Source organism: Hevea brasiliensis, chromosome 8 (genome assembly GCF_030052815.1).
Source record: "Hevea brasiliensis isolate MT/VB/25A 57/8 chromosome 8, ASM3005281v1, whole genome shotgun sequence".
NCBI lineage: Eukaryota > Viridiplantae > Streptophyta > Magnoliopsida > Malpighiales > Euphorbiaceae > Hevea > Hevea brasiliensis.
Genome location: NC_079500.1, coordinates 9,268,066 through 9,284,057, shown reverse-complemented (window position 1 = coordinate 9,284,057; position 15,992 = coordinate 9,268,066). Strand labels below are relative to the sequence as shown.

Genomic DNA, 15,992 nt, shown 5'->3' with positions numbered 1-15,992 from the left:
ACAGAGTAACTATGTCCATAGCAGAAAATAAAATAAAATAAAATAAAATAAAGTAAACTAAAGGAAAGAAGTGCAAGTATAATCATAAAAACTAATTACCAAAGTATTACAACTAGTACCAAAGTTCGAAAACTAAAATAAACAGATTACAAAATAAACTTAAAACAGAAATTAAAACTGCTGCTACTGATCAAGCTCTGCTATCAAGTCTTTGTTGCTGCATCAGGATCTGCTTCAGGTTCTGCAGTAGGTTCATTGTGATCCGAAGCTTCAGAAGCAGTTTCCAAATTTTCTGTGAGGTCTTTCATTTCTTGAAACATGGCTTGGCCCCAATGATATAAGTTGTTGTAGGATTGGGCCAGTTTGTTGTAAAGCTCCAACATTTGAATTTGATGTTGCTTCTGTTTCTTTTTAAGAGATAAAAATCTCTTTTTAAGTTTCTTTTCTAGCTTATTCTTTTGGTTAACCTGCTGCTGACCCATGGTTTCAATTTTGATTTCTAAGTTTTTCAAGGTAGCAAGAATTTCTGTGTTGTCAGGTGAGGGAACAGATGGTTGGACAGTGAAACTTGTTAATTTGGATTCCAAGGATCTTAAGAGGGATAAAATGTCTGCTGAAAACTGTGGGGTAGTGGTTGGTTGTGGTTCTGCTGGTGTAAAGGTAGTGGGGTCTGTAGTACCAGTGGTATCAGGATGCTGCTGTAACAGAGTATAGGTATGGCCTATTTTCTCACAAACATCCATATGCAGCAACATTGTGCTGTCTATATATGATTCCCGTAAACTGGCAAAGAATTTATATAGACTAGCATCAAAGCTAAATGAGTTTGCTATAGCAGTTATATACCCCCCAAAAACTATACTACCTTTAGTATGCTTTGTGACAATTTGGTGCCAATGAGTAGCTATGAAATGGGCTGTGCTTACTTGTTTTCTCTCCTTCATGCACCACAAGAGAAACAAGTCACCAGCACCCACAATACTGTTACTGTGTCCCCTCCCTAAAACAGTGTAAGAAATGAACCTATGGAGGTATTTCAATACATGGTCAACTATCCTTGAGGCTTTTGCAGTCCTCTGTCTATAATAACCCCCAAAAGGTGCAATATCCTTCCAGAATTGAACAGGGTCATAAACAGTTTGCTGCCACTCAATGTTTTTATACCCCGAATCCTGAAAACCAAAAATTGCATTCATAGCAGCCATGTCTAACTCCCTATCAATTCCAGCACATCGAAAATATATCATATCTTTATGTTCAGGCACTGTTGGTTTGAAACTCAGCCTTAGGGAACTCAAAAATTCCAGGGTTAAATCCTTGTACACTGGTTCCCTAATTTTAGCAAAATCAGTCCAGCTAACAGCATTCAAATAGGCAAATACAGAGTCATAAATGCCTAATTCTTTCAAAATCTGCTCATCCATATACTTGTTTGCCAAAATAGTTTTAGAAACTAATTTCTCATAGGCCTTTTTCATATCCATATCCCTAAAAGCCCAAGGTAATGGAGAAATTACCTCCTCGATATTATCTGCAGATGATGCAGGTGCTGGAGAGTGTAAGGGAGACTGAGTTACTGGTGTTTGGACCGCTGGTGCTGGGGTTTGCGAGGAAGACCTGGTTCTTTTGCTGACTGGTTCAGAGGACGGCTGAGGTGGAGAGTTTAGGTCGAAAGGAACAGAGGGTACTCGTTTCCGTTTTCCGACAGGGGTTTCCTTGGGTCTACCTGCGGCCCTTTTTGTTTTGCCTTTTGTTTTTGTTTGAGTAGGCGCAGGTTCTGGGGAATGGGTGTTGAGAATTGGTGTTTCATTTTGAGGCTCGGATTGCGGCGAGAGGGGAGTCGGCGGAATGAGAGGTGGTATTTGGCTTGGGGGTAGTGGCGGTGACTGAGGTGGTGGCGATTGTGGTAATGGCGGCGTTTGTGGTGGCGGTGACTGAGGGAGTGGCGGACTGGGGCTGGGGTTAGGGTTTGTGGGCAATGAGGATGGAGTACCCATTTTAGATTTGACAGAATGTCGAAATCTACTGAGTTTGGGTTTGTGGGAAGACCACATTTTAGTTCTTACCATTTTAATGAAAGGAAAGAAACCTTTCAGCTTCCTGTAAAGATTGCCGGAAGAAATGGCGTGGGAAAGGAGTCGACGAGGTTTATCGGGACTGTGGGCGAGGCTTTTGGAAAATTTGGCGGACATCTTAGGCTATTTTAAATTGTGGGGCAGACTTGTTGTAAGATGGGCCATGCTTGGGGTTAAGCATAAGGTTCAGCAGAATTTGCTTAAGACTCTGCTTGACAAGCAATGTCATAAGCAAGTTTCGGCAGGTTTTGGGAAAAATTGTGGTTTTGCTTGCCAAAAACAGTCCACAAGCTATGGAATTCTATCATGACCCTCAGCAATTTCCAAATACATACAAACACCATAAAATTGAGGGATTTAAGTTCCTCATCTCTTAGCACTCGTCAAACATAATATATTCATTTAGCTTATGCAAGCATTTTTCAATTTAGGCACCAATTGTGACTACCTTTTTGCACATTCAATGAAATGGTCTCCTTTCTAAACTTATACCAAAAGCATATTTTCAGCAGCATTTGAGACAAGTTCCAAACATTCAAAAATTGCAGAAAAAAGATAGAAATTGACCTTTTTAGCAGCATGAACAGTAGCATGAACAGTAGCAAAAATCTGCAGATTGCAAAAAAAACTAGCAGCAATTCAAACAAAAACATGTAAATTCCTAACAGACTACAAAATTATATATACACTAAAAGGTAAAACTTAACAAACACTATTTTTGCACTTCAATAAAGCTCTCATCAGCCCTAAATATCAAAATTGATCCTCATTCAAGTTACATTTCACAGAATTTACACAAAACACAAAATCAAGCATGTGCTATCAAGTAGATTGCAATATCAGTAATTTAGCACAAGTTTAAAGGTGTTACTGTTCACAAGCACTGGATAAAGTGCAGAATGTTGCTTATACTTGCTTCCTTTCAATTCTTTGTTTTTGCCACAAGTGTAAACTTGCCCAATCTTCATGAATGGCCTACAAAAGATAAACAAATGTCACTTTTGAGATTAATGAGGGTGAAAACTGAAAGTGAAATGAAATGGAAAATTAATGAACTATAAAAGGATACGCTTGGGTTGCCTCCCAAGAAGCGCTTGTTTAGGGTCTTAAGCTTGACCTTCCACTCCAATTCTAAGCATCCCTAATTGGGGAACTAAGCCATGAAACCTCTACGACCCTTTGCGTGGGTTCTCCAACAATATAATGCTTTAATCTCTGCCCATTAACTTTGAAAGTCCCTGAGGTTTCATTGCCTATCTCATGACTCCATAGGGTATACCTTTATAACGATGTAGGGTCCTGACCATCTTGACTTTAATTTTCCTGGAAATAACCTTAGCCTAGAGTTGTATAGAAGAACAACATCACCTTCCTGAAATTCTTTCCTTCTAATATGCTTATCATGCCATCTCTTAGTCCTTTCCTTGTAAAGCTTGGCATTCTCATAAGCATCCAGTCTAAGTTCCTCAAGTTCATTTAGTTGCAGCATTCTTTTTTCTCCTGCAGTTTTTAAGTCAAAGTTTAGTGTTCTTATGGCCCAATATGCTCTATGTTCCAACTCCAAAGGTAAATGACAAGCTTTCCCATAAACCAATCTAAATGGGGTAGTTCCAATAGGGGTTTTAAAAGCTGTTCTATAGGCCCAAAGAGCATCATCTAACTTTAGTGACCAATCTTTCCTTGAACTATTCACTGTTTTTTCAAGAATTCTTTTCAGCTCTCTATTGGAGATCTCCACTTGACCACTAGTTTGTGGATGGTAGGGTGTTGCAATCTTATGCTTCACTCCATATTTTTGCAATAATCTTTCAAATTGATGGTTGCAAAAATGAGAACCTCCATCACTTATAATGGCACGTGGAGTTCCAAATCTTGTAAAAATGAACTTTTTAAGGAATTTAATCACAACTCTTACATCATTAGTTAGAGATGGTATAGCTTCAACCCATTTGCTCACATAATCTACTCCAACTAAAATGTATTTGTGTCCCAAGGACGATGGAAAAGGTCCCATGAAATCAATGCCCCACACATCAAATAATTCCACTTCCAGTATATTTTGGAGGGGCATTTCATCTCTCTTTGAGATATTACCCATCCTTTGACACCTATCACATGCATTTACAAACTTCCTCACATCCTTAAACATGTGTGGCCAAAAGAACCCTGCTTGAAGAACTTTTTCTGCAGTCTTTGTCGCACTCATGTGACCCCCATAAAGTGAAGAATGGCAATCTTTGATAACATTCCCTATCTCCTCATCAGCTAAACATCTTCTAATCAGCCCATCTCCACATCTCTTGAACAAAAATGGCTCCTCCCAATCATAATCCTTCACATCAAAAAGAAATTTCTTCTTTTGCTGCCATGTTAGATCAGGTGGAAGGATTTCACACACTAGATAGTTCACAAAATCTGCATACCAAGGGGTTTTTGCATTCATGACTACTAACAGTTGCTCATCAGGAAAATAATCATCTATTGGGGGCTCTTTTCCCAGATTGTCTCCTTGTTCTTGCCTCAATCTAGATAGATGATCCGTTACCACATTTTCTACTCCTTTCTTATCTTTAATTTCCAAGTCAAACTCTTGAAGGAGTAATACCCACCTTATCAATCTAGGTTTAGCCTCTTTTTTCTGAAGGAGATACTTGATAGCTGCATGATCCGTGTATACTATGACCTTAGACCCCACAAGATAGGACCTGAATTTGTCTACTGCAAATACTACTGCCAAAAACTCTTTCTCTGTAGTAGAGTAATTTATTTAAGCATCATCTAAGGTCCTACTTGCATAGTATATTGCATACACCTTTTTATCTTTCCTTTGTCCCAAAACAGCCCCAATGGCATAATCACTAGCATCGCACATTAACTCAAAAGGTAATGACCAATCGGGTGGCTGCATAATAGGAGCAGATATCAAAGCTTCCTTTATCCTGCAAAAAGCATTCATACAATTAGTATCAAAATTAAATTCCACATCTTTACTCAATAAATTGGTAAGAGGTTTAGAAATCTTAGAGAAATCCTTGATGAATCTCCTATAAAATCCAGCATGCCCCAAGAAACTCCTCACTCCCTTCACAGATGTTGGGGGTGGCATTTTCTCAATAATTTCTACCTTTGATTTATCCACCTCAATACCCCTGTTTGACACAAGATGTCCCAAAACAATTCCTTCTTGTACCATAAAATGGCACTTTTCCCAATTCAAAACTAAATTGAACTCTTCACATCTCTGCAAAACCTTAGACAAGTTAGATAAGCATTCATCAAAAGATTTACCATACACAGAAAAATCATCCATGAACACTTCCATAATACCCTCAATCATGTCAGAAAATATGGACATCATACATCGTTGAAATGTAGCAGGGGCATTACATAGTCCAAATGGCATCCTTCGGTATGCAAAGGTACCATAAGGACATGTGAAGGTAGTTTTATCCTGATCATCTGGGTGAATAGGGATCTGAAAGAACCCTGAATAGCCATCCAAATAGCAAAAATAAGAATGATGAGCTAGTCTCTCAAGCATTTGATCTATAAATGGTAATGGAAAATGGTCCTTTCTAGTTGCCTTATTCAATTTCCTATAGTCTATACACATTCTCCATCGATTCTGTTCTTGTAGGTATTAGTTCATCATTTTCATTTTTCACCACTGTGATGCCCCCTTTCTTAGGTACAACATGAACTGGACTTACCCAATTGCTGTCAGAAACAGGGTAAATAATACCTGCATCAAGCAATTTCAAGATCTCCTTTTTCACAACCTCTTTCATATTTGGATTCAATCTCCTTTGTGATTCTCGAGAGGCTTTATGGTCATTTTCCAACAAAATTCTATGCATGCACACAGAAGGATGTATTCCTTTAATATCATCAATGGTATAACCAATTATCCTTCTATGCTTCCTAAGAACTCTCAATAATTTTTCAACCTCACAATCAGTCAATTTAGCACTAACAATCACAGGATATGTAGAATTTTGCCCTAGAAAAGCATACCTGAGATTTGTTGGAAGAGGTTTCAACTCTACCTTAGGTGCTTCACCTTTTTCAAACTTTGATGATGAAGTCGTTTCTTGCTTCAAGTTCCCAATCTTTTCAATATCAGCCATAGGCAATGGTGGATTTCCTTCCAAAATTGTAGCATATTCTGCAGCTTCTTCAATCTCATCCCCTTTTTTGATGTTATGAACCAAATAAGCTTCTAAGGGATCTTTAGGATGTTGCTTTTTAAGCACTTCTCTAACCTCTTCATCTATCACATCAACTCTCAAGCATGAGTTTGAATCATCTTTCTTTTTCATTGCTTGAAACAAATTGAATTCTACTTTCTCTTCCCCAACTTCTAATGTAAGCCTCCCATTTTTTACATCAATCACAGCTCCAGCAGTAGCAAGAAAAGGTCTACCAAGAATAATAGGAATGTATACATCCTCCACCATCTCCAATACCACAAAATCCACTGGTATGAAAAATTTCCCAACTTTCAGAGGAACATTCTCAACTACCCCAATTGGAAATTTAATAGACCTATCTGCTAACTGTAGTGATATGGTAGTAGGCTTCATTTCTCCAATCTTCATTTTCTCATAGATAGATAATGGCATCAGACTAACACTGGCTCCAAGATCGCATAAAGCCTTATCTATACTGATATCCCCAATGTGACATGGTATGGAGAAACTTCCAGGATCTTTCAGTTTGGGTGGAAGCTTATTTTGCAAAATAGCACTGCTTTCTTCCGTGAGAGCTACAGTCTCAAATTCCTCCAATTTCTTCTTGTTAGATAAAATCTCCTTCAAAAATTTGGCATATGAAGGCATTTGTGCTAAGGCATCATTGAAAGGAATAGTCACATGCAAAGACTTCAATACCTCCAAAAACTTCCCAAATTGTTTATCCAATTTTACTTTCTGAAACCTTTGTGGGAATGGTAAAGGTGGCATGTAGGCTTTAGGTGCAACGTATTTGGGCTCTTCTTCTTTGCTCTCCCCCTCCTTACTTCCTTTTTCTTCCACTGAATTTTCTTTCTCAGCTTCAATTCTAACTTCAGCTTCGGTTTGTTCATCTCCTTCTCTGCTTTTCTTTTTTTCAACTTTCTCTTCAATCTTTTTATCTCCATCTTTCAATATTTTTCCACTTCTCAATGTAATAGCCTTGCAATGCTCCCTTGAATTTTCTGGTTGGCTAGGAAGCTTCCCAAATGCTTTATTACTTGAAGAGCTAGCTTGTTGAGCTATCTGATTCTCTAACATCTTGTTGTGTGTTGCCATTTGATCCACTTTAGATGCTAATTTAGAAATCATTTCTTGTTGACTTTGATGGCTCACAAGTAGAGTTTCAATCATAGATTCCAATCTAGCTGTCTTATCTAGTTGTGCTTGTTGTGGTAGAGGTGGAGCAGGTGCATTTTGAGGTTTAGAAATTCCAGGAGGGGGGCCTCTATTCTGCTGAAAATTCTGATTTTGCCCTTGTCTACCTCCCCATGAGAAATTGGGGTGGTTTCTCCATGCTGGATCATAAGTTGCAGAAAATGGGTTACCACCTGGTCTTTGATTGTAGTTCCCCACATAATCCACTTGCTCACTTGAAAAATCTTGATTAAGTGCAGAAAAATCTGTTGCACAATTGACATTTGTAGCTCCAACTTCTATTGAATTACTAGAACCTCCGGCTGAAGAATCTACTTTCATGCTTAGCTTGTCCATTTTCCTTGTCAAAGCATCAAATTTAGCATTAATCATATTCATGGCATCAAGCTCAAACATACCAGCTGGTTTCTTGATCTCATTCCTCTCACAACTCCATTGGTAGTTGTTATAAGCAATTTTATCAAGAGCGGAAAAAGCTTCATCTTTAGATTTCTCCATAAGGTCACCTCCAGAAGATGCATCAATCGTACTTCTAATAGCTGGTGAAACTCCATTGTAAAAGTGTTGAACAAGCATCCACTTAGGAATCCCATGATGTGGACATCTCCTTTGCAAATCCTTGTACCTTTCCCATGCTTCATACAAGCTCTCATCATCTCTAGGTTTGAAAGAAGTCAGCTCATTTCTTAGCTTAGCTGTCTTGCTTGGTGGAAAATATTGAGCCAAAAATGCTTGAGAAAGTTCATCCCATGTTGTGATAGAACCCGGTGGCAAAGAATGTAATCACTCTCTAGCTCGGTCCTTCAGAGAAAAAGGAAATAATCTGAGTCGAATTGCATCATCAGAAACTCCATTTATCTTCAACATATCGCTGATCTCAAGAAAGTGTGCTAGATGCACATGTGGACTTTCACTTGGATTTCCTCCAAATTGTGCTTGTTGTACCATTTGTGAGTCTGAGCTTGATTCAAAATTATTAGCTTCTACTCTTGGTCTTGTAATACTTGGCATGAAATCTCCAATGTTAGGATAGGCATGATCTTTCATAGAGCGGTTGTTATTGTTGTTGTTGGCCATTTCTTCTTGTAGTTCCTCTTGCTCTTGTGCTCTTTCTTGTTGTTGTTGAGCTTTAATTTTAGCTTTTCTCCTCTTAGATTCTGCTCTTAAAGCTTTTGCTGTCTTCTCTATTTCTGGGTCAAAGAATAAATTGATTTCTTCACTTTTTGTCCTTTTCATAAAATAAAGCACCTGAAAAACAAAAATAAACAAATTCTCAAAGTAAAATGGTAAAAAGAAATAAAATAAAATGCCCAAATTAACCAAACAAACAATTGTTCAATATCAAACAAAAATCAAATCCCCGGCAACGGTGCCAAAAACTTGATGTGACTAAATCCGCAAGTATACGGGTCGTCTCAAGTAATAAAGTGATGAATCAAGTATCGTTCCCACGAGGATTTGCTGTTTGATTACTAAACTATGAATGAAGCGATTATTTGGGCTAATGATTAATGAATAAATGGTAAATGTAAATGAGCAAGGTAAATTGATTAATCTAATTGAAATGGGTAAAGAGCAAACAAATAAATTCTAATTCTAGTTCGCAATTAAACTAAAATTAACAATGGGTAATTTAAACGAAAGTCTAATTATGGTAAAAGTGATTCCAGAGTTGGGGGTTTATGCATAAATTAATTGGGATTTGTCTTGGGCATTCCAATTTTTAGGGAAAAATAGAGTTTGAAGGAAATTGATTCTAAATCCCTTTGATATCTTTTTCAAGCAAATCAAAGTGTATTCTAAAATAACCAAACCTACTTTCGTATGTATTTGATTACTTTAAAACCCATTAAGTTTTGTAACCAATAATTAATTCCTCTTAAAGTCCTAGTTTATTTCTAAATCTAGGTGATTTTAAGTTCCAATCCATGATTACCCATCAATGACTTTCACCTTTCGGTCCTTCAATCAAAGATTAACACAATACCCAATGGGTACCAACATTAGGCAAGTAAATCAAGCACACAAGGAAGGAATCAAAACTCATATTCATATAAAATAAGGAAATACCCAGTCCAAATCCACAAATTAATCTAAGACATATTTCCCAACTCTGAAATCTAAAGAAATTACTCACTCATGATGGTATTTACAAGAAATATAGATGGAAGAATAAAGAAAAACATGATAAAAGGACTGAAATAGGAAAACCCAGGTGGAAGAACCAAGGTCTCTGGTTTCTGGAGCTCCAAACTCGTGCAGCAGCTCCTCTTCCAAGAGAGAATGGCGCCTCCTCTCTCTCTTTCTATTAAATTTTCTTTCCTTTTTTGTTTTTCCTCTCCTTCCTCTTGTGGCAAAAATAAGGAAATGATGAATTTATATGGTCCCAAAAAGCTGCCCTAAAAGTAAATAACAGCTAAGGAGTGGATAGGAAATGAGGTGTAAAATTATCCAAGTCAGCAGCATTTTTCACGTTCTGGGCAGTCTGCTTAGGGTTCGGCTTAACCTTAAGCAGCTTCTTAGCAAATTTCAGCTTCTGGTCACACTGTCTGCTTAAGGTTAAGCAGACCTTCAGCAAATCTCGGCAAACTTAGAGTAAAATGGACTTTTCTGCTCATGCTTGACTTGTGCTGCACCTTAAGCACTGCCACTTTACCCTAAGCATGATCTTAAGCAAAGTCTCAAGCAAATTTCGGCTAGTTTGCTCTTTCAAGGCTTGATTTCTTCAACTTTCCTCCATGCTTAAAGGATTCCAAATTTCTTCAAATCACTTCCTAATGCACTCATTGATCCTTGATTTGCCACAAAATCCTATCAAAAACAACAAAATTAGGAAAATCAAATATAAAGTATCTAAAATTAATAAATAAGATAAAATAAAGCTAAAAACATAAAATACACTAAAATATGAGGGCAAAATGGATGCAAAACTACCCTAAAATGCCTATATGAATTGAGTATAACAATTGCATCCCCCATAGGTGTTGATACAGATAAATGATACTCTAACAAAGTAGGTGGTGTACTAAATCTCATGGAAAAGTATGGAGAAATAAAGGAATGACTAGAACCAGGATCAAACAGTACTCTAGCATCAAATGAGCAAATAGGAAGTGTACTTATTACTACTGCATTAGATGCCTGAGCATCCTGCTGAGTCAAAGCAAAAACTCTAGCTTGACCTCTACCACCAGATGTCTGTCCCTGAGTTTGAGCAAATCCTCTACCACCCTGTCCGCGACCACCAAAACCCTGACTTCTACCACTATATTGTGAAATTGGTTGAACCTGAGAGGGAGAAGAATGTGTTGCTTGACCAGCACCCTGAGTTGTCTCACTAGTAGGACAGTCCTGTCTACGGTGTCCCAGCTGTCCACAACCAAAGCATGCTCCAGTGACCCAATAACAAGTGCCCTTATGTGGCTTACCACAATGCTGACAAGGAGTGGTAATAGGCTCAGTGCTAATCTGGTTATACCGAGCATTCGCTGCATGTGTCCTCTGCTCACGTCCCTGACCAACTCCAGATTGATGTGCCCTATTGCCAACTGTAGACTGAGAACCCTGCTTATTATCCTGATAAGAACCCTGATGACTCTGTCCTCTGTTAAATTGATTACCTTGACTATCTTTCTTAAATCGCTTGCGCTGCTCACGAGCCCAACGTTCATCATCATACATCTCCATCTGTCTAGCCCGATCAACCACCTCCTCATATTTAGGTAGTCGTAAAGGAGCTACACGATCAATTAGCCTGTCTCGTAAGCCCCTTTCAAACCTGCGAGCCTTCTTCTCCTCATTTGGAATCAAGTGTTTACCAAAACGGGATAATTTGGTAAACTTCATCTCATACTCTGTAACTGTCATTTTACCTTGCTTCAAGGTTTCAAACTCCAAAGCCTTAGCCTCTTGAACACTAGGAGGGAGAAATTGCTCCAAGAAGAGAGAGTGAAACTCAGGCCAGAGGATAGAACCTTCAGGTCGCCCATTCTTCTTAGAGATATACCACTCACGAGCAACTCCCTTAAGCTGATTTCCTGCCAACATCACCATCCTAGCACTACTGCAACCCATAGTGTCATAACACCTCTCCATGTCATCTAGAAAATCTAAGGGATCAGCTAATGCATCCTCTCTAATGAACTCCTTTGGTTTTAGCTTGAGAAAGTCTGTAGAGTCAAGGAATCGAGCCCTATCCTGAGCTGGTGCTAAAATAGAGCCAACCACTGGTTGCTGTGGTTGAGTTGTAAGGTACTCAGCTATAGTATTAACAGCACGATTCACTGCATGCAATCCATTGCGGATCGCCACAGTAACTTGACCAGCCCTAGGTGCTTAAGCTGCAGTAGCTAATTGGAATGGTTGTGCCCCAGTCTTAGCCATAGGCATCTGTTCAGATGCCTGATTAATAGTTTGAGGTGGTACCTCCCCTGTTGGATCAAGGTTTGCACCATTAAAACCCTTGGCCCTAGTTCTCCTCTTACGTCTAACAGACCCAAGCACTTATTCATTTTAATAAACAAGCATTAAATTTGAAAATGTGAGCCAAATTAAGACAGGTGAGAAGGTACAAAGGACGCAGACATCTAAAGCAATGATAAACTGAAAAGACGTTAAGGATCCTATGCTCCGCAAGTTTACTAGACCTCAACCGAGCTCTGATACCAACTTTGTCACGACCCAAAATTCTGAACCGTGACCGGCGCATAATTTAAGTATTCTTAAATCATGCAAGCCTTATCAGAGTATCTTGAATGAATATATTGTCACTTACTAATCCCAAAAATAGACAAAATCCAAATAAACAAAATGCTGAATAAACATCATAAATATCCCATAGGTAAACTACGAAGTCTCTACAGATTTCAATAAAAACTTAAACTGTTCAATAAACTAAACTAATTATTAGCCCGAGAAAACATGAATTCGGGTATACCATGAGAACAAATCAAAGTTGTCCCTCTCCAGAAAATGGACTGAATATTTGGATGAGCTGCAGAATTCTCGATCCAAACAGGATAATGATGTGAGAAAATGTGGTTTGAGCTAGATGCTCAGTGAATGATAATTATAGCACACAACGGAATAGTAACAGGCAGACGCTTGATTAATTTCACAATAAATTTTCTATTCAAATAAATCATGCTCATGCTGTCAAAATCATTAATAAAATAACTTCATAAAATATATATATATAAAAGAAATTCATTCAATAAAATTTTTTTTATGGTACAGTGCACCAGGGTGATGATACCCCACATCACCAAAGGCCAGATGGTAAGCGCGCTATTAGATATTAGATACCTTCCTCCTCCTTTACAGATATCAATGCATATGATACTAATACAAACCATAAACTGCAATGATGCATGACTCGACAATGCAACCTAATACCGTGATAGTCCACACGGCGAGGCCAGATAACAGAAACAGATACTGAGCACAGGTACCAATTCAAAATAGAAAATCAATTTGTACAAATCAATCAAAATCAATAAAAAAAATCCAGATAGCAAATAATAACTGATTTTGCAATTCTAATAGTGTATTTCAATAGTTTCAGAGAGTCAATAAGATCAAATCAATTCAGTGTAACATATCGGTAAATTTTATAGTCAAATATCAATCAATATAAATACATTAAAGGCCTGTTCCCGGAATCCTAATGGGTCTAATACAGAGATAGTTGACCAAATTAATTATTTAATCAAAATCGAAATAAAATTCAATAATAAAATAAAACTCTAGAAAATCACATATAATAATTGTTAAAATATTGATTTAAAATTTCATTTAATAACAAACTTAATGCTAAGAAATTTTAAAAGGGACTAAAACGGTGCCATGTACTAAAATTACCACTCACCTGAACCTCCAAGACAATAGTTATTTCAATGGAAGAGAGACAATTTCAACTTACTGATTGAATATTCAAATCTCCTACACAATAAAAATATTAAAGAAAAATATCAAATAATAATAAAATATAATAACTTATATATATATATATATATATATATATATATATATATATATATATATATATATATATATATATATATAAACGTGAACGGGACGCATGGTGGGACGAGAGGCTATTACGGCTTTATATATATATATATATATATATATATATATATATATATATATATATATATATATATATATATATATATATATATATATATATATAATAATCAATTATTGCCCAATAGCAATTATGATCAACCCAATTCAATACTAATGATCAAAGAAAAAAAAATAAATTTCTAGGGTAGTTGTAACAAATCAATGAAAGAAAATAAAATCAAATTCACCCATTATTGAATAAAGAATGAGCATTTTTACCTTGAAAACAGAATCGAATGTGATGAATAGAGAAGTAAAAATTTAGAGATTTTCTGTTGAGAGTATTTGATAGAAAAAGGAGGTGACAAACAGGTTTTGAGAGCAAAGTTTAGCAGAAGAGATGATTAGGGTATATATATATTTCAAGAGTTCTATTAGGTGTAGAATGGGATAAGAGTTATTATTGAACTGGGTTGTTCAGATTGCAGATATATATTTAATTTCAAAAATAATATATATCTAAAAATAAATAAGCAAACAATCAAATAAAATATATATATTTTTTTATAAATATATTAAATTATTGTAAGCTAATTAAAATAAAATAATAATAAATAATAAATATATATATGGGTTCCCACAGAGGTTGAAAATTTCAAGTCTATATATACCCTACATTGAAATCCCATATTTTCAATGTGAGACACAAGTTTTCTTACAATGGGTTCCTAACATTCCTGTTAGGTTGGGTGTAGAGGAGGTGATAAATTTATAAATTACGAAAAATTCCCTATGTATTTAGTATTTAATGAAAAGTTATACTTCTGATATTTAATTTACATTGTTCTAATTTGTATTTTAAAATTAATATTTTTATAATTATCTTCAGATTATAAAATTAGCAATAGATATTTGAATTTTATTAAATTCATCGCTAATAATATAAATTTAAAACGCTATATTGATAAGTGATTAAAACTCGCCATTAAATTGCAATAAAATTTAGGAATCCTAATTGCATAATGGTTTCTTTCCTTCTTCGGGTTTGTTTTTGAAAAAAATACATAACCAATGAAATGAAAAGCATCCTTGCAAGTATCTAGAAGTATCGGTGTTGTCTACGGAATTGTGAGATTTCAAATTCGAGTTCCAATCATAGTTAATTATGTCAAAGGAAAAATGACATCCTTGCTAGCAAATAGAATTTCTCAATAAGGTGTAATGAAAACAAAGTCTATGTACATAAATCAAGCTTTTATCTTTCCTTCTTCAAGCTTGGTTTTTTTGTAATGGTTTCTTTCCTTCAAACCTGTTTATGAAAAAATACATAACCAACCTTTATTAATTGATTACAAGATTTGTACACCTTTGATCAAAGTCATGTCCACCCACGACATTCATGCACACCAACTTTATTTTGAAAAATTTTCATGTTTCATGGAGATATGCCCCACACTTAAAATATCAATACAAAATATGATAAAAAATAAAATTAGATATTTATGGTATAAAATATATTAATATAAAATTATAAAATTGCAGTACAAACACTAAAAAACAAGAATAACTCCAATAAATCAAATAAAAAAAAACTAATTGCTTATTATACTAAGTTATTGGTTATTGAAGGCTACTACTTGAAAAGATTTGTGTACTTTTCATGTGGCCTGCAGAGGAGCATTTGGTCATAGTCGAGTCAAGCCTACAAAGGCCCATTATAATCACAAATTGTGCACATCGTTTGAATATCTTTAGTAGGCTATAGACTCTGTACTTGAAGGATTGGAAATATAGTGGATACACATCAATTCCTACTCTGAATTTTGTTGTTTTTAATTAGTTCGATGAATGCAATTCCAAGAAGTGACATCAAATTGGGTGTTAGGGAGATCAAATCTATCACACCATCAGGCATCGGTGGAAGTTCGACTCCCTCGATTGCTAATTGGATTTATCAGTTTGCTGAATATTGTAACCACATATACATACTATGTAAATCATTGCAAAGGTTAGCTAGGTTACCACATTCCAAACCATTTATTTCAATGGTTCTTTAAATTATGATCTACCAAATAGATATGACTTCTACAAGCATTATAACATGAACCATGAATTTGGTGATGTTCAGATGGGAATTTGCCATTTTTTTTTATAAGCTAAAGTTTTATTAAAAGCTAGAAAACTGGCATAGAAAGTACAAAAGCCTAAGAGAAAACAAAAGAAAAGAACCAAGCATAAGGGAGATTGAGATAAACAATGGCTAACCAAAACCAAAATGTTATGACAGGCACGTAAATATAAGACACGGACACAAATCGTATAATCATACAGTATAGAAAATATATGAAAAATAACACAGAATTTAGCGTGGTTCAACCGTAAGGTCTAAGTTCACGGATAAAATAAGAGAAAAAGTTTTCCTTTGATGAAAAGAGCAAGATACAATCATTCAAAACTCTCA

At 36.0% G+C, this 15,992-nt stretch overlaps 1 protein-coding gene and 1 non-coding gene across 2 annotated transcripts; one reads left to right on the top strand and one right to left on the bottom strand.

The window, feature by feature from the left end:
- Window positions 1-1,347: 1,347 nt before the first annotated feature.
- Window positions 1,348-1,997, bottom strand: LOC131182019 (vegetative cell wall protein gp1-like). Its single transcript, XM_058150637.1, has 2 exons — window positions 1,518-1,997; window positions 1,348-1,356 (listed from the first exon to the last, which is right to left on the bottom strand). Exons 1-2 carry the CDS (start codon window positions 1,995-1,997, stop codon window positions 1,348-1,350), a joined length of 489 nt encoding a protein of 162 aa, XP_058006620.1.
- Window positions 1,998-8,048: 6,051 nt separating this feature from the next.
- Window positions 8,049-8,155, top strand: LOC131182761 (small nucleolar RNA R71). Its single transcript, XR_009151021.1, has one exon. It is a non-coding gene; the product is annotated as a small nucleolar RNA R71 (small nucleolar RNA).
- The last annotated feature ends 7,837 nt before the right edge of the window (window positions 8,156-15,992 follow it).